We start from the raw sequence: 27,892 nt of genomic DNA, 5'->3' as shown, positions 1-27,892 counted from the left end.
CAATCTAATATTTAGCACCCTTTTTTATTTTGTTTTTTTATTCTTTCTATCTAGGAGTTGGAAGTTTGTCGGAAAATTGGAAGCTGGGTGTTTGTATGGCGTTTCTCATGGCTTCAGTGCCTCCATTTTGAACATGGATTTGTAAACATGCAGGGGCCGTAATCCACTTTTCACCTTGCGAAAGACTTGCTGACTGCATATTCTGCATAGCTAAACTCCCCATTTAAATATATTTGCTCTTCTTCATAACTACATCGTGCCAAAAATAGCAGTTTTTTTGTTTTTTATATAATGTCAACTTTACTGAACGGGTGTGTAAGTATACCTGGAGGATATTGTAAAATAATGACTACCACAGAATTTTTGCCCTACATTTGAATAATTTCAGAGTGCATGTCTTCTGTTTCTCCTTACAAAGGTGTACATGTTTCCTTGGAATTATAACTTGTGTGCCATATTTTAAGGTTATGTTTTTAGCGCAGTACCTGTTTGGATTTTTTTTTTTTTAAATAGACAAAAAAATGCTATCTGTGTGGTCTCCTGCCGCAGGGTCCAAGAGATTCCATATTGCCTCGATTTTAAATTGTGATCATAGCTTCCATTCGTCTGGCCCGTTGTCTGGCCCATTTGTGTTCTGTTGTGTAGTCTTCATCCACTAAAGGTTTACAATAAACCATAGGTTTACTGTCTATACTTAGAACTATGTGGCAGAATCTATATCCGCAGTATCCCATTACACCCAATTGTGTCTACAAATGTAGTTATGGATCAGCAATTCACACTTCCCTTCACTGCCCTGATAAGTTTGTCGTGTTGGGGTTATTGCTTTTACTTTTCATATTTGATTGCGTATGAATCATCCTGCACAACACGAGACTTGGTAATATGTAGTTTTTGCCTGTATCAGTGTGTTATTTATTATTGTTTAGTTATTCAATTTATAAACTGCCTACTTTCATTCACCATCACTGCCAGTACTGTAATTTTCGGTGGCACGCTTTTTTTTAAGGGGCGAGCGCTCCGTCCCGTGTTGTAATCTCTCTTTGGGCTTCAGACCACGCCCATGACACGTCAGTCTCTTTCATTGGTTTGTGAGCTTGCCTTTTAAAATCTGCTTGCTTCCATTAGTGAAAGGCATGCATCAGTCATTCCTTCTCCGGTGTTTAGCCCTCCTCAAGAGCAGCGACCAAGTACTGAAAACATACGAGGCTCCACGTTTTCTATCAGGTTTATAGACTACTTTTTCTCTTTTCTTCACAGCGCGATTTCGCTGGGCAGAAGTCGAGCGCTTTGCATGACTTCGACCCAGTTACATAGTTAATTGCACTTTTGCCCGTTAGGTAGATAATTGCAATTTTGCGGTTACATGGATAATTGCACTTTTGGCGATAGGTTTCACTGCGAGTGAACTTTTATTTCCCTTTGTGTGTCTGCTTTGCACTGATGGTGGCTGTGAGCTCGCTTATGTGACATTCTTACTTTTCAGTTTATATGGCAAGAAAAGTCCAGTTATCTATGTGAAGCTGTTTTATTTTCATTTTCAATTTATGTGGCGCGAAAAGTCCGGTTAGGAGTTTACAATGCTAATTGCTGTAGCTCAAGCAAACGCGAGACCCGTTACATTGCAAATGATTGTCTTTTAAGGCATGTGATGGCACCTTGAAAATAGTGCATTACAAGAGACGCCCATTCCTGCAGTTCTCAAACTCGTTAGTTTTTATTAGATATCTTTCTGTATTTTAGTGGGAGTTGGGAGAGAGGAGAGCTTCGACTTGTTATCCTGCTTTTGCATCCTGAGAAGTTGGGGCTTTGTGCCTGATCTCTGGCTTGAAAGGTGTAACCTAAATATGTGTACGTTAAGGAATATTTTAGTGGGGCTCTTTATTTTCCCTTGCTTGCTTTATCAGTCCTCGTGTCAGATTGCTTCGCTACACCTTTCCTTGTCGTGAATGAGGGAATTGACACAGGATGTATTGCTCTGTCTTATTCTGTGGTCTTGCCGATGTTGTTTCTTTCACTTGTGAATGCCTTCCACCTTGATTGTTATTGATTTTACAGTCGTGCCAAGGCCACACTCCATGTTAATATCCGTGGGCAAGCGTGTGTCCTTTCTGAACAGTGAAGTCAGGTGGTTGCCACATGAGCTGGTTTAGGTCATCCATAAGTACTACTTGTGACAGCTGCGTGTCATTCAGGTCCCTAGAGTTGAGGTCACATCGATATTAGAGGTCATAGTCTGCAAGAGCTGTGCAGTGTAGGAGAGGTGACACAGTCACCTCGGAAAAATGCTTGCTGAAACATTCGATGTATTAATAAGGAAAGCTCTGTCCTTTTTGTAGTTCGGGCGGCATGACGTTAGCCTTTGTTTAATTAAACGTGTACATTTAAAGGCTCTTGAAGATTCGAGGGTTTGGCAACCTTTTATGTTATGTCTTGCTTTTTTAAATGCTTGATCCATTTTGTAATGTGATTGCGGCCGTTCTTTCTGTAGAATAGTTGGGATTTAGTTCCAGACAATTTTAACTCTCTCTGCTTTTGTTCACTTGCCATGGCTGTAGCCTGTGTGTCCGAGTCTTTTCTGCACAGCTTGAGATTTGTAAGTAGTCTATTACCAGGCCTGTAGTTTTCGTGGCAAAGGGTAGAGTGTCCTTACAGGCAGGTGCAGCAGCCTTCCTCTAGATTGCCAGCCTGCTATAAATTCTGGGATTTTGTGTTGCTGGCAATTCTTCCATGATAGCTACAGACAGTGGGAGTTTTGTCCTCGGGGTGTTTCTCTGGGCATCAGAATGTGTAAGGACAACGTTTTCTTGGCAAGGATGTGAAAACGTTTTGCATGTTTTTTGTTTGTTTCTTTATTTTATATTTTGCTGCTTCTTGAGTACCTGGGATTAAGCCTTCTGATTAGTCCTTCCGTGCTCTAATTGGGGATGTGAAAGTAGGATTAAGTACAGACATTCAAAGGCGCACACACAATGCTGCAGCGTTCTGCCTTCCTTGTTTAGTTTTATTTTCTAGGGACTGTAAATAAAGCCCGTCATAATAGACTGAAACCCACAGATTGCCAGATATGGTTGAAAGCTCACAGTCTCTGGTCAGAAGTCTTGCTCCTTGACTTTGGTGTTAAAGATATGCATAGTGCTTTGCAATTCGGTTGAGTCATACCACAGCCCACAGATTTTTGTCTTTCTGTTCATTTTACTGTGGCACTTTGTTAGAAATGGGGTCTCTAGTTGGTTTGCACCCTGTCCAAGTAGGGACCCTCACTCTAGTCGGGATAAGAGAGATACCCGCTCAGATAACTCCTGCTCACCCCCTTGGTAGCTTGGCACTAGCAGTCAGGTTAATCTCAGAAGCAATGTGTAAAGCATTTGCACATAACACACAGTAATAAGTAAACACTACAAAAGGACACCACTCCGGTTTTGGAAAAATAGGCATTATTTATCTATATAAAACAAGACCAAATATGATAAAAATCCAACACAAAGTAAGAAAAATATGAATTCTGCAAGATTTACTCAAAACTACAGTTCCTTGAAGTCGATAGCTCCACCTGGGGCTATCGTGGCGTCGTGATCAACAAAGCCAACAGTTCAGGCCGGCTGCAGCGTTGCGGGCCAGCTACAGTGTCGGGAAGACCCGCAAACGGTACCTTGGATCTGCAGGGTGTCGTGATCCTCGTGGTGGGCTCCGGAGAGCAGCGTCACGGTGTCGGTTCCAGAGTCTGTGTAGGAGTCATCAGGCCCTTGAGGTAACGCGCGTTGCAGATCGAACTCCAGGCTGAGGAAGTCTGGTGCGCCGGCGTGGATGGCGTCGGTGCTGTGGTGCGAAGCGGGACAATGCGACGTGCGGTGCCCACAGGTCACGGTGCAGGCAGCGGCTCGGTGACCGCGTCTAGCAGTGTCAGTGAGACCAGGGCTGCGGTGTGAAGCGGGGCGGTGCGACGTGCGGAGTCCACAGGCCACAGTGCAGGCAGCATGCCTAGTGACGATGCAGGAGTCGATGGTGCTGGCGTCGGTGGACTGGGGCTGCGGTGCGGGATGGGACTGTGCTTCGTGTACCTCACAAGCGGTGTCCACAGGCCACGGTGCAGGCAGTGGCACCGGTGTCAGCAGGAGCGGCGGCGGCGGATATGCCCAGGATGCAATGTGAGCAGAAGATGCTGGAGTGCAGGGCCCACAGGTCACGGTGCGAGCAGCGGCTCGGTGAAGTTGTCTAATGACGGCCCCGGTGAGACCAGGGTCAGGGTGTGAAGCGGGGCAATGCAACTCAGTGTGTCGTCGGCAGGTCACGGTGCAGGCCAGTGGCGTCATTAGCGGCGTTGCAGTGGTTTCTCCTCTTGAACAGCACAAAATGCACAGTTCCCAGTGCTGCAGGTCGAGGATACTGAAGTCTTTGGTGTCCCTGAGACTTCCAACAGGAGGCAAGCTCTACTCCAAGCCCTTGGAGAATTTTCTCAAGCAGGACACACAGCAAAGTTGACCCTTTGCACTCTTTTCAGGCAGATGCAGCAACTGCAGGCCAGTCCAGCAAAGCAGCACAGCAAAGGGACAGTACTCCTCCTTTAGCTCTTCAGCTCTTCTCCTTGCATAGGTTTCTCTTGATTCCAGAAAGGTTCTAAAAGTCTGGGGTTTTTGGTCTTCCTCTTATACCCAGTTCTGCCTTTGAAGTTGGCAAACTTCAAAGCAGAGTCTCAAATTTTTGCAAGATCCTTCCTTGGCCAAGCCTCAGACACACACCAGGGGGTCAGAGACTGCATTGTGTGAGGGCAGGCACAGTCCTTTCAGGTGTGAACGACGACTCCTCCCTCCTCTCTAGCTCTGATGGCACATCAGGATATGCAGGCTACACCCCCACCCCCTTTTTTGTCACTGTCTAGAGAGGTGCAAAACAGCCCAACTGTCAAACTGACCCAGATAGACAATCCCCAAACTGAGTCACAGAATGGATTAAGCAAGAAAATTCCTACTTTTTAAAAGTGGCATTTTCAAACTAACAATCTAAAAACCAACGTCACTAAAAGATGTATTTTTAAATTGTGAGCTTAGACACCCTAAACCCCAAATTTTTATCTGCTCTCAAAGAGAATCTGCGCTTTAAGGATATTTAAAGGCAGCCCCAATGTTAACCTTTGAGAGAGATACGCCTTGCACAGTGAAAACCGAATTTGGCAGTATTTCACTGTTAAGACATATAAAACACACTAGTATATGTCCTACCTTAAACATGCATTGCACCCTGCCCATGGAGCTACTTAGGGCCTAACTTAGGGGTGCCTTACATGTAGTAAAAGGGAAGGTTTGGACCTGGCAAGTGGGTACCCTTGCCAAGTCAAATTGGCAGTTTAAAACTCCACACACAGACACTGCAATGAAAGGTCTGAGTCATGGTTACAGGGCTACTAATGTGGGTGTCACAACCAGTGCTGCAGGTCTACTAGTAGCATTTGATTCACAGCCCCTGGGCACCCCTAGGGCACGTTACTAGGGACTTATTAGTAAATCAAATATGCCAATTATGGATAAACCAATCCACAGTACAATTTATATGGGGAGCACTTGCACTTTAGCACTGATTAGCAGTGGTAAAGTGCGCAGAGACAATAAACCAGCAAAAACAGACCTAAAAAAATAGGAGGAAGAAGGCAAAAAGTTTGGGGATAACCGTGCAAAAGGGCCATTTCCAACACACATAAATATATATAACTTTCAAAACGAATGCTCCACTTAGGCAGTGACCTTTGAGTACAGTTGTGTGTTTCATGTACTTATTCATATCCTTATCACCTTATTTCGTAAGACCTCAGTCTCTAAAGATAGCAAGGTTATTGCATTTCATTATCCTTATCACCTCCATTAGTATGACCTGGATCTCTAAGGGATAGCGCGGTTAGTGAGTATCCTATCCTTACCACATCCTTTACCTTTAGTAATCCCCAGATCTGTAAGGGATAGCGCAGCTGGTGAGTATCCTATCCGTGTCACCTCCTTTTAGTATGACCTGGAGCTGTAAGGGTTCGCGAGATCCAGCATTCAAGACCCAGGCAGGAAAACCAGGCGCCTAATGAGCAGTGAAGTTGTACCTAAGCCCCAGGGGCCTCAACAGTAAATGACAGTTAATCGCCTGAACACTGCTCATACCCACTCACCACCACAGGATTTCATTAAAAAAAAAAATGCCTGAATAAGAATTTGGGGAAATCATTTTACTTTCTTGTCAATAGCTGCTGTTGTCTGCTGAAGTTTTGACAGTGCCTACAGGCAATTCTTATTATGGTTTTAAGTGTGCATGAGCAGGAAAAAGTACTGATTCATCTAAGCCCAGGCGAGGAGGACTGTTGTCCTCATTGACACCATAGCTTCGAGATCTGTGAGTAGCGCCTTCCCATGGTTAAGGCCAGTGCTTAATTTGTAAATAAAGAGGTGCCGGTGCCCAAAGTCCTCCTCTTAAACACGCGGCTCCTGCAATAAACGTGTGAACACGGAGTACTGAGGCGCCGTAATCCTGAAGCCATCTTGGGCCTCTTCAATCCATATAAAGCTACTCCCTGCCCCTTCAGCTTGTATATCAATAAGCTTTATTCGGCCAGCAGACCATCAAAGCAATACAATAAAAAGATAAGTTATCATCATGAATAAAAACAATACAGATCTACCATGAACCAGAATCTAAAAATAAATAAATAAGTAAAGTAAAATAAAATCCCTGGTTACCCAATTTTAAAAATCAGTTAAGATCATTGTTTATATAAAGATTACGTTTACGCCATGCAGCAACTAGATACTTGCTTTCTGCGTAAATTGACTCATTTGAATTGTGACTTTTTAAGATCCTCAAAGCTAAGGCACATTTTCTTATCTTCAATTCCCGGCAGATTTTACAGATCCATTTAGACCTTGGAACTAGGTAAGCAGAACAAAAAAACATAAAATGTTCTACTGTTTCAGGGGATTTGTCACACACAGGGCAAATATCAGAAGTGGTATTGGATCCCCATCTGCTCTTTAAGGTCCCCAATGGTAGTGTCCCAAAACAGAATCTGGCATACAGGGGGTTATTACATCTTTGGAGGAGGTGTTAATCCGTCCCAAAAGTGACGGTAAAGTGACAGATATACCACCAGCCGTATTACGAGTTCCATAGGATATAATGGACTCGTAATACGGCTGGTGGTATATCCGTCACTTTACCGTCACTTTTGGGATGGATTAACACCTCCTCGAAAGTTGTAATAACCCCCACAGTCCTTTGCCTAGTAAGTCAGGTATTATATCTAGGTATGGTTCAAACTCTGGGTACCATTTAAAATCAATAAAAAGATTAGTTAGACGACCATTGAGTTTGTGAGAAATGTAATTGTTCCGTACATAAGACCAGTAAGCACCCTTCAACACTTTTACATGGGACTTCTCAAGTTGATGGGGGTTCTCCCATAAGTCTCCCAATCCCAATGTAAAAAAACAATTAGATACATGTTTGATCCATGGGATGGAGGTAGAGTTAGAACATTTGAGCAATTCTAACAGTGAGGACTTGTATACGACCAATTCGGGGACTATCCATAGCCTCACCCAATACAACAGAGGACGTAGAACAATTATGTCGGCCATTCGTTTTAGCCCTAGATCTAAAAACAAGGGGATTAATGGGGTGCTAATAGGACAAGCGCATAAAGCCCTTGCAAAGCTGTTCTCAATTTCAGCTCACTCTTGCAGCTTTCTACTTTCTTCCTTTGTGATGCTTTTTCGTTTTTCCCTTACTCTGTCTTCCCCATATGTGTCTTTTGCTCGCAGCAAATGCTTGAGGCAGAAGAGTAAGCCCCGGCCCTCAGGAATGTTCCTAGTGCCAGTTTCTGAAGCCCTCCCTTTTTTTTTTTTTTTTTTTTTTTTTTTTTTTTTATGCTGTGAGGTTCTGTTTTACTGCCTTTTTGGAGCCTTTTGAAAGGACAACAAAGATGGGCTGCGGGAACATGGAGGCCTCTCTGCAAAGCAGAGGGGGTACGTTTGTGTTAAACCAGTGGCTATCCAAATTAACCAGTGTGTGGTAGGAGGCAGCAAGATTAGATACGGTTTTCCAAACTAGTTTGCAAGACTGTCTAGAAGAACAAAAGTTGTGAATAGATTAGATTGTTTGGTGTCGATAGACGTTGTAAAGTCCACTTCCTCCCATTTTTATGCAGTGTTGTAAACCAGTGGCTCTTGTATTGATTTGAAGGTGGGATTTTTCAGAGGTGGAGGTGGAGGTGAACAATGAAAGGGTATTGGCTGCAGGGGAAAGTAGGGCTTGTCACATTGTTTTGGCCCAGGCCCCACAAAAGCCAGCGACATCCCTGCCGGGGAGTTTGATCCTATATGCCACTTTCAGTTAAAATAGAACTTGGTAAGTATTGTGGTTTGGGAAGAACTCCTCATCTCAACACTTGGACCTACCCCTCAACTCTGGCATTTACTTGTGGACCAATGGTCTGATTTGAATCAAGTATGTTCCCTCTGGTTTTTGACTTGATCTAATGGAGTCCTAAGTGGATGCTGCAACTCATTTGCTGCACAAATGGCAACTTATGTAATTGACCCTTAGTATGTGTCTTCATCTTCCAGCATAAACTTTGCATTACATCAGTAATGCTACTTGATATATTGAAAGATTACAATATGATGCCAAATTGAGCATTCTCCTACACACTACTCAGAGGGAGCTTATCATGAATGTTCAGTGTTGCCAACTAGGCAGCTCTTCTTTCACTGTCATTCGAAATTTAAGGCAAAATATTTACTGGTCAGAGTAGTTTGAAAAAAAGATAACCACAATTATATACAAGGATATCTGCGTTTTGAGTTTTCAGTGCCAAGAAGTTTCTCAAACGCATTCTTCTAATACATGACATATTTAACAAATGGTTTCTTTTTTTGGCAGGTTGACAAATACCTGTATCACATGCGCCTCTCTGATGAAGTGCTCCAAGATGTCTCCGATCGTTTTCGCAAAGAGATGGAAAAGGGACTTGGAGCAGGGACGAATCCGACATCTTCTGTGAAAATGCTTCCAACATTTGTAAGATCCACTCCAGATGGCACAGGTACTTTGACCAAGGGTAGATTAGTCTACACAGTAAATTTGTAGTTTTCTAAATCGATATGAACAAATTCAAGCCAAATCCTAACAACATCAAACATGCCTTGTCCCTGGTAGATATGATCATGGCTAGGTCTTCCTGACTTTGATGTGTAATGCTCATATTTGCAGTCTGTCTTTGTTGATATTTAAGAAAAACTGTCACTTATGTGTATGATATTTCCTACAATTCAACGACTAGTATTAAGGTCTATGGAGACCATTTGCACTTCTCGTGGAGTTTTGCAACACATCGTCCATAAATCCAATTTTTCATTCACTGGCAAAGCATTTATTAGAATGCATAAACTCGTGGTTGGTTTGATTACTCCTCTATTCTGCAAACATTTGTGGTACCAAATTTGTAGAAGAGCCGCCAGGCAGTATTACGGCCACTTGTTGCCCTCATTCAATAGAGAAGGGAGATACTCTTGAATGTGTGCCAGTTAGCTTCCTTCTTCAGAAGGGATAGTACCACGACCGGTTGCATTTGATTGTAGTTAAACATTTGTGAGTGTAAATATTTTAATATAGTCTAAGGCTTGTGCACAAAGTAGAGCTGTCCCACTCAATAGCCTGGATTATTCACTGATTGGTTTGTGAGGTGTTTCATGTGGTTGAATCTAGTTCAGGAGCACATTTTTTGCTTTTAATGTATATTTTCCAACAAAAAATAAGCACTTGTTCCACATAAATGTACAGATAATAAATGTCAAGTTTAAATCAAAATTATGAAAGATATACATTGTAGTATTACATTAGATAGGTACACAGTATTATTCTTCGGTAATCTAGAAGTTACTTTATCATCAACAAATACTGGAAAACGTGGTAGAAGTAGAATATAGGTGACTAAACAAGGGAAAGGAAATAGAGTAAAAATATGGAGTGGCTTGTGAAGAGCGAACTATTGTGATCATTTTAGAACTATAGAAGTGTACCAAGCTTCCGAACTAGAACGTATGAATTATTGACATGTAATCCTAAACATCATTTAAGAACCTTTCACAAAAAGGCGAACATGCTATATATTTATTTACAAAATATATACGATTTTTTTAACAATACATATATTGAATTTCACATGATACAGCAATTGATGCTGTTTTCTTTTGTCTAATTCAAGAAATGTGTATATTTACATTTATTGACTACAAAACGCCTCTGTCAACACATACTAGGTATTCCCAAAGATCCTTTTCCTTCCTCACCAAATCACCCGCATTTGAACTGCTGCATGAGTATACTGAGAAATTGTTAATCTATTCAGTGGTGTACATGCGTAAACATACAAAAGAATGTTCATTTGTTTTATCCCATAAGGCTGAATTATATGTATGTTTCATTTGCTGCTAATGTTAAGCATTCCATGTCTTGTCATTGTGTCACTGGGCCATAATCTGGTGAGTTTTATCACAATAAAGGTTTCAGGCCTTCAAGCTTGACTGGGCATGTGAGTCCACTATCTTGCTATGGCGCTCAGTCTTGGTGACCTTGTACTCCGAACCCCCCTGCTTGTTGGTAATATTGGTGGTATGATGTTCAAGGGCCAAGATGTGCCAGATCGTTACCAATGTTTCCATCTTCACGACCTCCTTTCCCACCCATAGTGCAGCAATAGGTGGATTGACTACCTATAGTAATGCAGTTTTAATTCCGTTTTTCCACCATACCCTTTGAAAGAAGGGTATTGTGGCTTGAACTGAAAACTCATTTCACAATTCCTAGGTCCCATAGAGTCACTATTTCGGTCTTCTAGTTTTTCTCTAAGATGTCCTTCAAAACGGTGCAATGAATAGAGCCTTAAGGTATAATTGAGTATTAAAGCACAACAATACTCTCCTTTTTCTTTGGAAGAAAACTGATGTCCCTCAAAATCCCTGGTGCACAGTTATGCCATTGCAATGTTTCCAGGATCTGTTGTTAGCCAAGACCTTTTGATTTTACAATAATTAAATATATGATATGCTTACATAGAGGGGTTTGCAGTCAGCCTTCTTCGTCAATGGTCTGTTACTGTGCCATTCACCATTTTTTTTGTTTTTTTGTTTTTTCTTTCTTCAGCTCACTACAGTATAAAACATGGGGCAACAGGTTAGTCCACTTCAGCCACTCACTAGCTTTACTGTGAGTGGCGGCGTTCTGCCCTTGCACAGGAAGTACACCCACGCACAAAATATTTCCCATTGGTGGCGAGGACTACAACAGGCATGTATGCCTTTTTAGACCAAAAACCTATTTTTGCTTTTAGCCAATGTGTGTTTTGTTTTTTAGATTGCAAGATCTCTGCAGCTTGCCTGACAAATTTGCAAAATCTGACAAAACAAAACTGGCATTGGCAAAGCTAAAAGGCTGGCAGTGAATTCCAGACCTATTGAATTTGCCAATCCTTCTTCACTTTTTGCACTTCCACCCTTATTATTCACCCTATTTGTTCTCCTCCCCCTTGGCAGTTGTAATTACAAAACAACTGTGGTATTACATTAATTATGAGAATGGCTGACCTGTTAAAAAAAGCAAAAAGATAGGGCCACCTGTCCAGCTTGGCTCTTGTGTTATGAAAACTCTGTTCACTAGTTGAGTTTGTGATAGAGTATCACGTGCATTTGTTCATTTGAAGGACATCCTTTCTTTCAAAGTGGCTCGATCTTTAAATTAGATTGTTAAGCTGGAAATTTCAATTTTAGAAAAATTCACTGTGAACCCAGAGACCTCGAAATGCAATAGTTCGGGCAAAGACGCCAGCACGTATACCATGTCTATAAGCATCTCGCCTACTCTTGGGGCTAATTTGATTATTTTGCGTTTGGCTGATGGCAGTGAGGAGATCATTGGACATTTATATTTAGGTCTTGACTCTCACAAAGTCATAGTCACAACAAGTGCTCTACCCATAGAAACCTCATTCAATAACCTTGATGGGGACAAGTAAGTCATATCCAGTTGTAATTGCCAACTTTACTTTAAGCTGTCAGAACCCAGCAGGTACGTCCGCATTTGACCAGCGTTTTTCAACCCATAATACTGATGTAAATGCTTCCTCTTTTCAGCTCAAGGGCACAACCACACCAAAGAATGCAACCAGCCTCTATATGTGAGCCAGCTCGGACTTCCTCTAGCCCCAAGTGGGGATTACTGTTGTTTACGTCACATTCTGATTAAATGGCTCCATCCACCCATCCTCAGCTAGCGATGATGTGGACTATGTGCAACTGACTCACAATCTATTAGACTAGTAGTTCAAGTAAGTACACTATGCGCCTCAACAGTCTCTGGAGTTTACACTAAGATTCAGCTTTCAAATAGCTTCACGTCTGCCATTCTCCTATTATACTCTGTTCCGCCACAAGACTGTGCACTGAATATAGATAAACTTGACCCTCTTTGTTATCTTGCAGGTAGTGTTGGCTAACGGTCGATCTGAGGTTATGTCATTAAGTACTGTTGCACCTCAAAATGTATGTCCCACTACCATTCATCCGGACCGTTCCTCGCCCATTTTAGTCTATAATTGGTAAACCCCTCAAGAAGAGAGAAGGCATGTAACTTTATGAATATTTTCAGGGAGACCAAAACCTTTTTGTCCATCTGTATTTCCGCCTTAGCTGTCGGAAACATCCGAGTTGATTTTGGTTATCTCAATTTAGCCTGTAAACTACCTGTTCTCAAGCCCCTCAAATGTGTCCCATATGGTAATTTTTTGTGTGTTACCTACCTTACTTATTTTAGAATCATCTTGTCAGTCTTTTAACTCATCTTGTCAGATTCTTAATAACATTGTTATCTAATTATGCAGCAGGTCCTTGGGTAGTAGCCACACCCCTAGTCGTGTTTTAGCAATGTCCTGCCAAGACAGCGAGGCCAGGTGAAAGCGTGAAATTTTTTGTGATCTGCATGGTGCTGCTGGTAGTGTGCCAGTATCATCTATGTCGGGCATGTCCTGAGTAACTGCCTATTCTGTCGCTCCTTGGCATTGTCAGTGGTGCAACTGGCTGGTCATATGTGGACCCAGCACACACAGTGCCTTTTTGTCAGAGGCTATAAATCTGGAGCTGAATTGCCCAAATAAAAATGGTGCCTAGATGCTGTGAACAAAATGGCTCCTATGTGTATTGACTTTCAAGGACAAGGTCCTTAGCCATCTCTTGTACTGTGCTGACCCTGGACAACCATTATGTGCGTCTGTATGCTAACTAATCTTTAAGATGTTCCCCATGGAAACTGGCACAATGACCGCTGTAGATATTCTTGGAAAGCATCCTTTGGTGGATCTGGTATCACAACTTAAGGATTGAGGTGACTCCTCCCCTGGAAAAGTGTTATTCATAATTGTTCTAGAACGACAGGAGCACAACCCAGTACCATTCGGTTTCTCGGTCAAGGAAATCCTTCAGAGCAATGTGTAATGCTTGGGAGGAAGCAGAACTTTGGGTTAGGTCTAAGCGATGGGAATGATCAATCTGGGATTGCATCAAGCATGCTGGGCTGCAGGAACTCTGTACGCTGGAAAGCATCGTAAGCAAACTTGCTTGGCTTGGAGATGTATCTAGTTTTACAGCAAAAAAGGCGACTTGTGCTGGGATAAATCCTTTGCTGATGCTTTTCAGTACACACGTGATGGCCTGATTCCTTTGTGGTCCAGATCTAAAGGAAAAAAAACACATTCTCACTTGTGTGCGACCTGGGTACTCGGCTTACATTGTTTTATTGTGTCCTTCCCTGTTTATTAGAACTAAACAATGGGCAAACAAACAGATCCCACACTGATAGATTTGCAAGACTTGCCCTTTCTAACAGGGCTGAGATCTAGAAGGACCTATGTGACTGCCACAAATGTAGTCCTTTTTTGTATACACTGGCAACACGAGCTTGCCAATGGCACTGCCTGCTGGAAGGTGGGTCAGGAGAGGGAGAGTTCTGCACCTGTGGAACATCCCTGTTGCTACATGGGTGGCAGTGGAATAACAATAGCGCTACAGTCCCCACGGTGCGGGGGGGGGCCCTCGAGCTCCAGGAGGCCCCCTTAGCACAGTACACCGTGCATGGGTGTCGGTCCTGTGGCCTGAGAGCTCCTGACGGGGTGTGAACCAGGGAGTTACCTATCAATGGTGCAGCAGGTTCAGTGCCACCAGACTCAGAAGTACGAAAAGCCCAATGTACCCCAAATAAGAGTTGCTAGGGCTCACGAGGGTCCACTTGGTCTTTATTTCAAGGGCCCATAACACCGTGGCTACGCCTCTGACCTGATCTGGGAAGTTTTGTTAGGTTGTTTCCCCTTTGAGAAAGCTGCATGACTTGCCTGAAATAAGTAGGCCGTGTTTTGTATAAAGGAAAAAATAGTATGAATATTTCCTGCTCCGCCCTCCTCTGTGAATGAGCTCCAGTTATCGGCGCGTAGGCTCCAGTCCTGCTGCAGAGCTTAGCGTAGCCAGGTTACCAGTGTTTATAATAAGGCTCCTCTCCCACCAGGTGTATCGCATTCAAGCGTGTACTCGCCTTCCTTGCGCAAGCACGTTTTGTAACCTCCGCTTTAATCTTCCCTCTACTGTTCGCCACACAAGAGCCCTGAGCACCGTGGGTGACGCAGGCATCGGGCCTTTATTGATTTCGATGCCGACCCCTTTGCATACTCCTGAGTAACAAAAATGACCACGTCCTCAAGAGAGAAAACGTCATTTAACATGTAAAACATAATTCCATATCAAGTACGCACAATTCAAATAATTAGTGTCGTACGCCGGCCTCCACTGGTCCTGTTCGAGTCCGCGTATTGTTTATTCCCTTCCGCATAAGAATGAACCGATTCCTGCCGCCGCTTGTTGCGGTATATTCAGCCCCATCTTTCCCTACGTGGCCAGCCATCTTGCGTGCGTGCGGTGCTTCTGCTCTCGCGTTTCGTCCAGGCCTTTAAGCCACAGGCGGTCTGGTCTCTTCATACCTAAGAAGGATCTCTGGTTACTGCCGGGAGCTAACGCCTCGTCTCATAGTGCTGTTGGTTTACACTGTTTAATTTATACAAATAGATTTTAAAAAAAATATATCTATATAAATGCAGGCACCCAAAGTGTTTCTTAAGAGTTTGCACATAGTGCTACTGATCGCTGGGGTCGCTGAACATCTATACTGCCCAGTCTTGATTCCACCTCAGAATATAATTCCTGTCCCTTTATCTCATTCTTGCAAGTTCTTTTCCATCACTATTTTGTTTTCATGTGTCACTGTTTTTTTTTTGGTTTTTTTTCTTCGTCCTTCTTTCTCTCTTCTCTGCCGTTATCTTTTGATCTTGGTCAAAGTCCCAGAATGAGAAATATGCGCAAGTTCCCAAAATGAGTGCCATTGCCCACCACCAACACAAATCAAGCCCCGCCTTTTTCTCAGACCTAGCTGGATGCAACTAACGCCATGACTAGAACTCTTTAATTTGGTGGCAGATCAATCCGCCATGCTCAAACTATGTGAGATCTTCTTCCAGCTCTTAACATTGAGGGACAGAATTGTCCCCAGCATCTGTAACTGCGTACTGACTATTCTTGTTACCGGTGTGTCAAAGGTCTTATTGACCTATTTTTTTCTGTTGCTGACAGCCACCAAGGAACAGAGCAGCAACCTTGTCCAAGTGTCATAAAAGGTTAATAGGTCATTAATGATGGGATCCGAGGCATATCTCTGGATAAAACACGATTTCGAATTAATGTGTTTGGCAAGTCAATTTGCAAATCAAACACAAATTTAGTAACCTTACAGTGCCCATATATTACATCACACTAAACAATTGACCACAGCTGGTTTATAAACGCTTCTTTAGGGTATCTTTGGTCTGTGCCACTATCTATCTCTCTTTCTGCAGGCTATAACATTCCTTCTCAATTCCAACATTCCTCTTACTTGCCCCATGGCAGTAACACTCTTCGGATGCTTCAGTGGCCAGCCAGTTTGTCGGCCGCCATCCTGAATGCTTTAAACCCACGCTGTCACTTTCTAGAGAACCTGTTCCGCTTGTCAAACGTCTTCCTCTGCTTTACATTCTCGCCCCAGCTGCTTTCCTTTTCAGAGGCACCAGGTATTTTGGCCACTCTACCCATTACGCATTTTTAATATTGGCCAATAGCCTTTCTACTGTATCTATACACATCAAGGAGAAATGAGGAAACTTTTCACGTTAAATCTCCACCTCCTACAAGAGCAGGTCTGACTCGACCATCTTCAGAAATGTCCCACGGTTCCTTTAAGTGTGTAACATCCATGACGACCTTTAATTCTGTAGCACTCACAAGACCCACCCCTGCAAACCAAAACTGAAGACTCCAAGGGCCATATATACAAACACTTTTTCCCATAGACACAGAATGGGGAAAAACCTTCGCTACATCTGGCCCTAAGTTCGGTGGCTCCCATGTTCTACCTTTCGACTCCTTTATTTATTTAGTTTTTAACCTTTTCTTCCCTCCCCCCCTCTTGTCTGTTTCTGCCTCTACATGCCAGTCAACCACGTCTGTTCCTAACGTGTATAGTTCTGGAATGTCTGTGTTGGCCTAGTTATTGCGGAAGAGCATAATTAAATGTAGGGTTACTAAAACTTTTATCACAAACTGAACATGGGTTTGCATTGTTTAGCTGTTAGAACAATCTTATTCGAGATCAGAAAGACTCATATTTCTAGCACTTAGTCATGTGTTGTTTGAACAGCATCTCTGTACTACTGGAATCTGCAATGCGGCAATAAGGTCGTCTCTCCGTATCTTTGGATATTTCTATTAAGAGACTCGTTTCAGAGCAGATGTTTATGTCGATTGTAAACTTGCTTCGCCATTTGTCGCAGTTATATTACAAATGAAACTGTTCTTACTAATAATGATTTGCAGTAGTTGAATGCATGTAAAGCAGAGAATGTTGGGCCCCAAAAATATTTTTAGTAGTATGTCATTTTTCTTAAATATCCACATCTTACTATGAGGGTGGGCATCAGTACTCTTCTATGAGCATTTTGCAAGTAGGCGGTGAGTAAAGGCGCTCCTACTTGGTTGCTTTTTACAGAAGTGGCTAAGATCCACTATGCACCTTTTTTTCTTGGACCTGAAGTCAATTTCCTGGTCTGCAGGAGGACGTTGATTCCTGAAAGGGGGCTATTGGTGAAGATATGTAATTAGATGGGTTTCTGACAAATGTAATTCAAATACAGGGGGTACTCAAAGTCGAGAATAGTCCTCAAAATAACAATGTTTAACATCATTTAATATATTTTTTTTCTGGGGCGAAGCTTGCTGCAGGGCAGATTATCAGTCTTCGATGTTTTCCGTATTCAAAGGCAAATCTACTATTGTTTTTACTGTTCTTTTTCAACAGAAAATGGTGAGTTCTTGGCATTGGATCTTGGAGGAACAAATTTTCGTGTTTTGAGAGTGAACGTTTCTAACAATGGCCTCAAAAAGGTGGAAATGGAAAATGAGATATTTGCCATCCCAGATGATATAATGCGTGGAAGTGGCTGTCAGGTATGTATTTTTATCATTAAGAAATCATCAAGTAAAAGAACTGTCAATTAACATCTTCAGCACCACTGGGTATTCCTACACCCCCAAGGATGTTAAATACCACAGTGACTTATCAATGTTGAAACGTTATTGAATATTCACTATGTTAACAATATGTACAGAATAAGTCGCAGTTTTACAGCTGTATGAAGAGTGGTAGCTGAGAATCTAAAGAGCAAGGGAGGAGGTAGAAAAACAAGTTTAGTTCTTAATCACTTCCCTTAAAGTGGACATTTTGAGGCATTTTTGAAGATGGCTTGATAAGAGATACACTTCTGAAGACATGGTTTGCATTGCATAGTCTAGTTAACTCAAGGTTTTGTGGGCTTCGGACAGTGCTTAATTTATGCTTGTTGTTTCCGGTGCTAAGCACCAGCACTTGTTTTTGAGGGCCAGCACTTATTTTTCTGCCTAAAGCATTTCCTTTGAGCAAAAGACACATATGGGAAAGACGGAGGAAGAGAAAAATGAAAAAGCGTCACAAAGGGAGAAAACAGAAAACCGCAAGAGTGAGCTGAAGGGGCAGGAAGTGGCTGTAAATGGATTGAAGAGGGCCGATATGGCTTCAGGATTATGCTGCCTCAGTATTCCATGCTTGCACATTTAATTGCAGCAGCCGTGTGCTTAAACGGAGGACTTTGAGCACCTGAATGTTTTAATTTACAAATTAAGCACTGGCTTCGGGGCTCTTTCTGATAGGCCCTCATGGTGGAGAGCTCTCATTCTTACTCGCATCCAAGAGCTGGACATTTTGAGGGATGCTTAATATTGTTGTATTACCACTACAAAAACATTTGCTGGCCAAACTGCGGCTCTGTAAATGTTATGGCGAATTAAAATACTCGAGGGTAGAAAGATTTTTGCAGAACATCTGTAGTTATACCAGCAAATGACTGCATGCTACTTAAATTGTGAAGGGGCACTAGCAATCCTTAAAAAATGCACGGTGCCCATCTTGTAATGGTTTTAAAAAAACAACATGAAAATGCATGACAGGATAGCTACCATATAGGCACTCACATGCACGGTTACCATCATGTAATGGATTTTCCGAAAACATTAAAAATCAAATCAATTGCAAAGTGGTCACCATGCGTGAGCGGGTACACTCAGTGGCCATTGGTGGGGTGGAGTAATTGACAAATTCAATAGGTCTCTGCCTGGTAGCAAATGAGAGATGTATTGGCTTTGCCAATGCTTGTTGCAAACTAGTTTAAACGTTAGTTGTGATGCTTTGTCAGTGCTTTCACAAATGCCAAAAGTTAGAATGATATGTTAGCTAACGTCAGTCACTTCAGAATACTGATTGTGCTCTGAAGGTATATTTAATCAGATATGTTTTTTGCTCATAGCTCTTTGACCATATTACTGATTGCTTGGGGAACTTCATGGACAGACTACACATTAAAGAAAAAACGCTTCCGCTTGGATTCACCTTCTCGTTTCCATGCCATCAGACCAAACTGGACGAGGTAAGGAATGAGTGCCTTTATTGTTGAGCAGCGCCTTTCCGTGGAAACTGTGCCTAAAGAAATGCGTCCCTGCCCTACACGCATCTATAGCAACTTTGTTTCTAAGTGAAATCTTTTATCAAGACTTATTTTAGTGTTACTACTATGTGCAGACGTATTTGTGATGCTGTTTTTGCCTGGTTTATCGTGTGATGGTGCTTGAGCAGGGAAGGTGGGCAAAAGGCCTGCTCCTTCTCTGGTATCGAGGAAGGTGTGGAGCGGGCCAAGACAGATGTTCAGTGTTTCTTTTTCCTTTTTTTTTTTTTAACTTGTTGGTCAGCCGTTGTTTGATTGCAATGACAATTACGTTTTTGCACTTCACCTGTTTTTCATTGATCAGGAAATCCATATAAGACCCCATAGTAAGAGGTGCACCTTTTTCATGTGCTGCGTGTCACAGCACCACATACAGGAAGTAGGGGGGGAAAAATCACCCCATGTGACCGGGCTAAATCATTTTTAATGTACTTGTTCACTGTGCAGCTCAAGCTCATACTGGGAGTGCCCCAGAAGCTCCCAGGGCACAGTCAACCAGTCACTCGACTGATACCAAAGTCCCACCAGACTGCACACCACTGCAGTGTGCCCAGCAGACCCCCCGCCATTGCTACTAGCTCACTTGCATTCTCTTGTGACTCGCAATTTTGAGTGTTTCTCCTACTCTGGAGAATGCAATGTATCCTTATTAACTGAAAAATAAAATAAACATCTGAGATGACCACCGTGTGACTACTTGTCTATGTTAAAACATAGACTTTTGACAGCACCAAGTGTGCCACCATGCTTACGTGTTTAAAACTAAGTATATTTGTAAGTTAAGGCTTCTCCAATCATTGCTGATAGGAGACTATTGTAATGGTGAGTAAGGGCCAGATGTATAAAAGGTTTTTACCAATTTTGTGTCTATGGGAAAATGTGTTCGTACATATGGCCCTAAGTTCTTTGCTGCCCTGTTCATGATAGCTGTACCACATGTGGGTCACCTCATACATGAGAAGGTGCGTCACCAGAACTCCTGATTAACTTTTCAGACCCACATCATGGCATTAGAGTGGAAAATATGGACTGTTATGTTTTGTTCACTGGTCACTTAAAGCACAGTGGTTAGTTCTCCCAGAAGGAGCCAGTTCTTCAGAATTTCTTTTGAAGTTGCACGTCTCACTCTTCCTCCATTTTCCCCTTAAATCTATCCCAGCTGCCAAGTGGCCTCATGCTGTATGTGACACCATGTGGCAGCCCTCTATTTCATAGTAAACATCACTTTTTGTGATCCTTGACTTCATACGTAGAAGTTTAAAGAAAAAAAAAAAAAGGCCCTGAGGACCTGGCTTTTTTTCTCACCTTAGCTTTCTTAACACGACTGCCTAGCACTAGAAGTCTGATGCCAGGATGCCCTTTTTCGGACAACAGTGAACTTGACAAGACTGTTGATAATACACTTGATATCAGTGGCAGGTGCTGAGATCATTGTCCTGAAACCGCTCCAGTCTTTTCTTTCGGTTCACTCTAGAAATGTTAAGCTAGGCTTGTACTCCTTGACTCCCACAGCCTTTTCCATTGGGGCCCAGTGAGAATCCACGTTATCTGCCTGAATGGTTACTACTTGCATTTCTCACCCTTGAACATCGTTATGAGGGACAGATCTTTCTCCTAGGAAATTATGTGGGTGACCAGCAGATAGTTTTAACTGGCTCTTATAGCGAGCAGTTACAAAGTTCAGACTTTATTTTGTTGTTGCTGGTAGGATCTCCCACCGTTGAGTTGTATTCGTCTGTTCCACAGCTTTGTGTATGGCTCATGTTTTTCCCACACTTCATGTGAATTGAAACTACTTTATTTTATTCTCCTTTTCTGCATTTAGGTTGTATCCGTCCGTTCTGGTTGTAATACGTTGTTATTCAGTAGCTTTTAAATCGATCCATATAAATTATAAATACATATCCACGTATGTGTACCTGTTCAGACTTGTATAGCTGCATTGTCTTTAAAGGTGAAATAAAAAACCGTACCTGAAAGCTTACTGAGGCGGGAATTTAAGTTTGTCATTTGTTTTTTGTTTTTTCACGGTCTTCACGCTCGAACAATAAAATATATTTCGTCATTTGTAAACCAAATATTGAATTACAATAGTTGATGCATTGCACTGGATGGAGCACGTATTTCATAATTTTAAGAAAGTCCAGGTTTGGCTGAAAGGTTGCTTGTTCTTAGTTATAACTGATCTAGATTGATGTTGGTTTTTATTTGTTGATTTACGCATCCTGAGGTTGAGCTTGTCTTTCCAGAGCATCCTGGTAAACTGGACGAAAGGGTTCAAGTCCAGTGGCGTGGAAGGAAAAGATGTGGTGTCATTGCTCCGAAGGGCCATTGAAAAACGTGGGGTAAGTTGTTGTTTATGCGCTGTTGCTTTGTTGTTGTGACTGTAAACTTACTTTGACTGCTATAACTGTAAGTAATTTGAGACATGTGCCCATTTAGCCGTTTCTGGGGAAGTTTAAAGCACCCAGCGGATAATATACAGGTAATTTGAGGAGGATTGGGTGGTTAAGTTAACCACCGTATACCGGGTGCTCTTTTTGAGCAAAATGGAGGGAGACTGGTGTGTGCGGATATCTGTTACATTAGTTTTCTTATGTACACCATGCGACATCATCATAGACTCCTAGACGCTATAGGAAGATAACACCTAACATTAGATCCTTAAAATGTTTCTTAAAAAGGAAATTTTTCAAACGCGACAAATTGGAACATGTGAAAACAAGCGCCTTAAGCACAGTGAGGGAGTTCCACACAGTTGGAGCCAGAAAATAAAAAAAAATGTCTGCCTTCTGTGTGGGCTTTTCTAAAGGAGATACTTCTGGAATGAGAACATCTCTGGATCCTAAAACTATGTAGAGCATAGTGCTTAGAGCAGGATCTAGAAAGAGGGGTTGTTATTATAGAAAGCTTTGTGAGAAATTAAAGCACCTTTAAAAATCCAGCCTCGGATAAGGAGCCATTGTACAGTTTTGAAAGAGGTTTTATATTGGAGAACCGTGGAGCAACCGAAACGTTCCAAACTCTAAGAATTTGCACCACTTGAAACGTATGGCTACATTACTATCTAGCACTCATACTCTGTACCTGGGAGGCCCAGGTACAGAGTACTAGAATATTTTAGTCTAGATCTAGATGTCCTGCTATTGCGCCGCATCTCCTACTGGACATGGAAAAATACAAGTAAAATTGTTTGACAAAATCCGAAGTGCAAGGCTCAGGTCTACATCAACAATAGCTCAAAAATTTGACACTTTGTAGACGGAGGTCACGCAACACAAATATTCATTTACTCCAGCCAGATAGAGGTAATAATACTGCGCTACATACAAGGCCCTTGGATCCTGCCATCTTCATCTCAGTATTACCGGCTATTCATTTAAGCCAGTGGCGGTTCATCCACTCCTTGACCTGGACAAAGTAGCATTTAACAATCGTAGCAGACAAACCCCTACCAAATAAATTGAGTATCGTCTGCATGCGTATAAAACCTAAAGTCAAAGGCGTGAATCGGAATGGCCCACAATTCCAAGTATGTGATAAACTGGCAAGGTGAAAGAGCTGAACCCTAAGGGACACCACAACTGAGGGGACAAGGCACCGAAGAGCAAGAGGAGGGAGTCACAGAGTCCTAATCAAGCAGCGGTGTATTAGCACTAAAGCAGTACTATTGATGTTTGTAGAATCTGAGGTTGAAAAGTAGGAGATGGTTGATGGTGACAAACCCTGTTAAATGTATCTAGAAGAATCACTGCTAGAATCCACCCTCAAGTAACCCATAACAGTTGCGTTGGTACTGCCTCAGTCCCTTGATCAGCACAGAAGTCTGCTTAATTAGCTAAGATTTTAACACTAGCTGGGATGAGCGAAATAGAACAGAAGTACGGATTCACTTGGGCTTTTAAAAAAAAAAAAAAAAAGAGGAATTTCCTGAACCTGCTTGAATTGGAACAGGATTAGGTCAGAGCTCAATGAAAGATTACAAATCTGTTTTAAGGAATGAAGAGTTGCAGGAGCAAGTTGCTTAAGATAGATATAGGTCTAAGGTCAGCGGTCACACCAATTCAGTGTTGCAAGGGTAGAGATTGATCATCACAAGCAGTCAATGTGGAAAGTACTTTGGGAAAATGTTTTCATTTGGGTCCATGACCTATAGTGTGCTTTGCCTAAGATTCTAAAGGATGATATAGAAGCAGATTTGTTGAACTTAATTAGATTTATAAAGCACAACTGCAACCTAAAGGGCCTCCTGGTGCCGGCTAGCATATCTCAAATTACCTATGCGGTGAATAGCCATGTCTCCAAGGCCTTTCTAAAAAGAAAGTAGATCTGAGCTCAATATTCGAGCCTGCGATAGCCTGTGCCAGCGCCGACCAGCCAGGACTGAAAAAGTGCAGCCCCCTACTCTGGATTTCTTAAAATTAGGACCACTAAAAAGATTGGCCCTGGCTGAGTGCAGGACTCTCTGGAACAAATAATGTTAGATTTTGCGAAGAAGAAAATGAGGGTCCAACCTGTGCACTGCCTTGTGGGTGATATAGAGAGATGTAAAAAAAATTTTTTGGTACAGGGGGTCAGTTTAGTTTAGACTACACTGCAGACGTAGACAAAGATTTGTTTAGAGAAAGAATCAGCTTTGCTGCTTCAGGCTGTATCTGGAAGAGGTGAAAAAGTAGGTATGGTGTTGCTCCCAGAAATAAAGCTGGTTGTAGCTTGACAGTAGTCAAGTCGACTGATGTCTCAATAGCAAACACATTGCTTATGCTGTTACATAGCAATTGCAAAGGGGAGGAATAAGATTATAGAGCCGGATGGTGTATTTGCTGGCAACCTCTGAATGTATCAGAAGTCTGTTTTATGTCTTTTCAAATTTGTAGCCGGACACAGTAGATGCTGATTTACTTGGCTGGCTAACAAATTGCCTTGGATGAAGGCATTTGGAACAAGGAATATTCGCTTATAACACTCGCAGATACTACTTTTAGTTGCCAATGTATGTGTCTATATCTGAGAGTGGAGTGAGAGGAAATACTCTGAGTTCTTTGCCATCACCACTCACATTTTAATGGTGTTGAAGAAATTCCTTTGCAGAAGAAACAAATGGATTGTTTTCTGGGCAGAGACTTGGCAGTTTTGCCAATGTTTTGGATGGTGGTTGTCCAGGGGGTTTCAAGTTGCCCTGGTATTTGCACGAGTAGATGAGTCAGTCCAGGTTTTTTGGTCTTGTATTAGCCAAGGCCTTTGATGTTTATAAATCTATATAATACATATTTGCTTGTAGGGTCTTACAGACATTTTCATCCATTGGTTCGTTTACATCATTCACATTTTTCTCCCGCCAAATACAATGCACTGCATTTGGCAAAGGTCAGCCTACTTCAGCCATTGGCCACCTTCAATGCAAGTGACGGCATTCTGCTCCTTTCCAAGGAGCTCTTACGAACACAGTTGTTGTCTTGGTTCGCTAATTGTAAAACCAGGAATGCAAGTCCCAGAAAACAATAACTGGATGAGCTACTCGTTTAAGGAAGTGGGAAATTTACGAATCCGGCATTTTTGTGACTTAGGGTTCCTTTATACTAAATGGTCCCATCTATAGCAAAACCATCATGGCAGTGGATGGGCATTACTTTGGAGTTTCCTTGAAGACACTGAATTGGGGAAGAGTTGTCTCAGGCGTGTCTGTGGAAACAAGGTTGTGTCAGCGGAGTGCAACTCTTAACCGTCGATGCATAAAAAGCAGAGATGTCTAATGTAATAGTCCTAGGACGCAGTGTGCGCGCCATATTTTCTGGATGTCCACTAACTATGTAAGTGAGTTAATTTAGCGGGATTATAAGGAAATCAGGCCTGACAAATCATACGGTGCCACAGTGAAGTGCCAGTATTACACCTTGAGCACTAGGTGAGCTGGCAACCCTGTACCAGTGCTTAATTTGTAAATAAAGAGGTGCCGGTGCCCAGTGGCGTAGCGTGGGTTGTCAGCACCCGGGGCAAGGCAAGTAATTTGCGCCCCCTAACCCGTGGATTTTAGCACTCGCGAGCGCCCCCCCCCCCACCCCCCCCTCCCAGATGTTGCGCCCGGCCCCCCCTGCACCCCCCACTCTACGCCACTGCCGGTGCCCAGAGCCCTCCACTTAAACACGCGGCTGCTGCAGTTAAAAGTGCGAGCACTGAACACTGAGGCAGCGTAATCCTGAAGCCATTTTGGGCCTCTCCAATCCATTTACAAACACTCGCTGCCCTTTCAGCTCGCTCTTGCAGCTTTCTGATTTTCCCCTTTGGACGACTTTTTCGTTTTTCTCTTCCTCCGTCTTTCCCGCTTGTGTCTTTTGCTCGAAGTAAATGCTTGAGACAGAAAACTAAGCGCGGGCCCTCAGAAATAAGTGCCGGTGCTCCGTACCGGAAACAAGAAGCACAAATTAAGCACTGCCCTGTACACAGATTGGGGTTTCCAGCTCATCTGTGGAAGGGGCTCAACCGATTTGATACGCAAGGACTGGGCTTTAAAGCCTCCAGAGACACAGAAAGCAGTTTCGGGGAAGATGGGATTGAGTGCCGGTACAAGTGGGCGCAAAGCTCCGCTCATTTGGGGGGGGGGGGCGTCAACTTCTCCAGTGTGGTGTGCAGCGCTTCAGACAATGACCGATATTGAGCCCCACTCCAGGCCACACCTTCTCGAGAGCCCCCACTTCCTTTACCACACGGGGAAAATCTGTTCAGATTTGGTAGGTCAGGGAAATATGTCCATTTATTTTTTTTATTTTTTTTATTTTTTTTATTTTTTTTATTTTTTTATTTAATGCGTTTTTATATAGCGCGGACTTTACCCGAAGGTGTCAGAGCGCTTCACAATTCCATGAATATCTTGAAAATCAGGCAAGCGTTCTGTGCCTCTTGGGCCTAGGTTTGACACACCTGACTGAGGGGTAGCTAGAATGTCTGTTTTTAATGCTGAAAATAGTAGAATAGAATATCCTTTACTTATCCATTTACTTAAGCTACAACCACCTGTTTACCCGCCCACGCTATCATTTTCTTAGCCTACAGTCCCCCACCCTCCTTCCAAAGTAAGACACCGTCACGTGCCATGGTTGTTCAATTCTTCTCTTAGAGCCTGCCCTTTTTTAATCTAACATCGAAGAATCACGAGAAAAAATCAGAATGCCAGTGCAAAATAGTGCGAAATCGAAAATTCAAACCAAGCACATACGTGTAAATTGATAGTTACGTTTCGTGCAGTCCATCTTTTTAACAGATCGACCCACTTCGCTTCCTGTGCTGTTTGTGAGGCATTCTATGGGTATCGAGCGCCCTCTGTCGGTTATGCGCAGCAGCCGCATTCCGTGCATTCACCTCTCTCCCGAGCTAATGAAGCCAAAAGTAGGGTCGGATTAGGACCGAAAAAAGACCTGGACAATCGATAAAAGTGGCCTAAATTAGCAGATTGCGGCCCTCTGTGGATTATTGCTTTGTTAGTGTCGTCACGCACATTTTGGGGGCAGTGTAATTAATCAACATTAAAAACATCTACAGGCCTCCTGCTGTTCATCTTTATAGGTCTATAAATATCCTTCTCACAATTGGGTCTCCGGATCCACTGCCACCCCTTAGGACTCTGAACCCTTGTTCACCCTCAAATGCCTGATCCACTGGCACATCCTAAGGCTCCTGCTCATCATGGGGCATCACTATAGCTCTAGGAGGATCGTGCTCAGCCTGTGCCTGGAGGGGTTTGTTTTCCATCGGGGACCCGTCAATCTGCTCACATTAAGATCCCGAGGTGCAGTTTCAGTCTCAGGTTCCTAGCAAGGGCACAGCTCAGTTTAGGCCCATGAGACTACAGGGTCGTTCCTGCTCACCCTCACTTCCTTGAGGCTCCTCCTCCTGTTTGTTTCCTGATGTGTTTACCTATACCCAGTTTCCTGAGTCCCCTACTCACCCAGTTCCTACAGGCTTCTGCTCATGCTCTGCTTTCTGGGAAGCTGCTAAATCACAGTGCCATGGGGTTCCTGCTCATCCTCCATTGACAGAGGCTCTTTTTCACACAGACTCCCCCTAGCAATCCCCAGAGGCTTATAGTGACACTTTACCTTCTGACATTCCTTCCCCCCTCAGTTCCATACGATTTCTGCTCACCCTTAGTTCCTTAAGTATCCTACTCCCTTTCACTTCCTTGAGGGTCGTATTTCACCCTTAGTCCTCTCTCTCATTCCTTGAGGCTTCTGTTCACTCAGTTTCCTGAGACTCCCACTCTGCTGCAGAATCGTAAGCCTCTTAATTACCGTCAGTTCCTATTCCCTCTCGTTTCCTGAGGTTTCTATCATGCTCAGTTCCCTAAGGCGCCTACTCATCCTCAGTTTCTTGCGACTGTTTTTCAACCCCAGTTCCTGAAAACTCATTCTCTAATTTCAGTTTCTTGAGTCTCCTGCTAATCTTTAGTTTCTTCGGGCTCCTGCTGAGCCTCAGTTCCTTGAGGCTTCTATTACCCTCCTCAGTTCCTTGAGGCTTCTACTCGACCCTCAGTTCAATGTGTCTGCTACTCAGTCTCACTTCATTGAGTCTTCCATCCTCAGTTCCCCGAGGTTCCTGTTGGTCCTTAGTTCCCTGAAGTTTCTACTCAATCCCCAGGTTCATGGGTCTTCTACTCGCCCTCAGTTCCTTGAGTCATCTGTTCACCCCCAGTTGCTGACGACTCGAGCT

General features: G+C 42.9%; 1 protein-coding gene across 1 annotated transcript in view; it reads left to right on the top strand.

Moving 5' to 3' along the window:
* The window catches only part of HK2 (hexokinase 2), a 155,770-nt gene that overhangs the window by 18,886 nt on the left and 108,992 nt on the right, over window positions 1-27,892 (top strand). Inside the window, exons 2-5 of the mRNA XM_069214099.1 lie at window positions 8,914-9,076; window positions 17,455-17,603; window positions 18,995-19,114; window positions 21,439-21,534. Coding sequence (XP_069070200.1) covers window positions 8,914-9,076; window positions 17,455-17,603; window positions 18,995-19,114; window positions 21,439-21,534 — 528 coding nt within the window. The remainder of the gene's footprint in view (window positions 1-8,913; window positions 9,077-17,454; window positions 17,604-18,994; window positions 19,115-21,438; window positions 21,535-27,892) is intronic.

This window comes from Pleurodeles waltl, chromosome 11 (genome assembly GCF_031143425.1).
Source record: "Pleurodeles waltl isolate 20211129_DDA chromosome 11, aPleWal1.hap1.20221129, whole genome shotgun sequence".
Classification (NCBI taxonomy): Eukaryota; Metazoa; Chordata; class Amphibia; order Caudata; family Salamandridae; genus Pleurodeles; species Pleurodeles waltl.
Note: the sequence above shows the minus strand (reverse complement) of the source record. Positions and strands in the feature narration are given on the sequence as shown.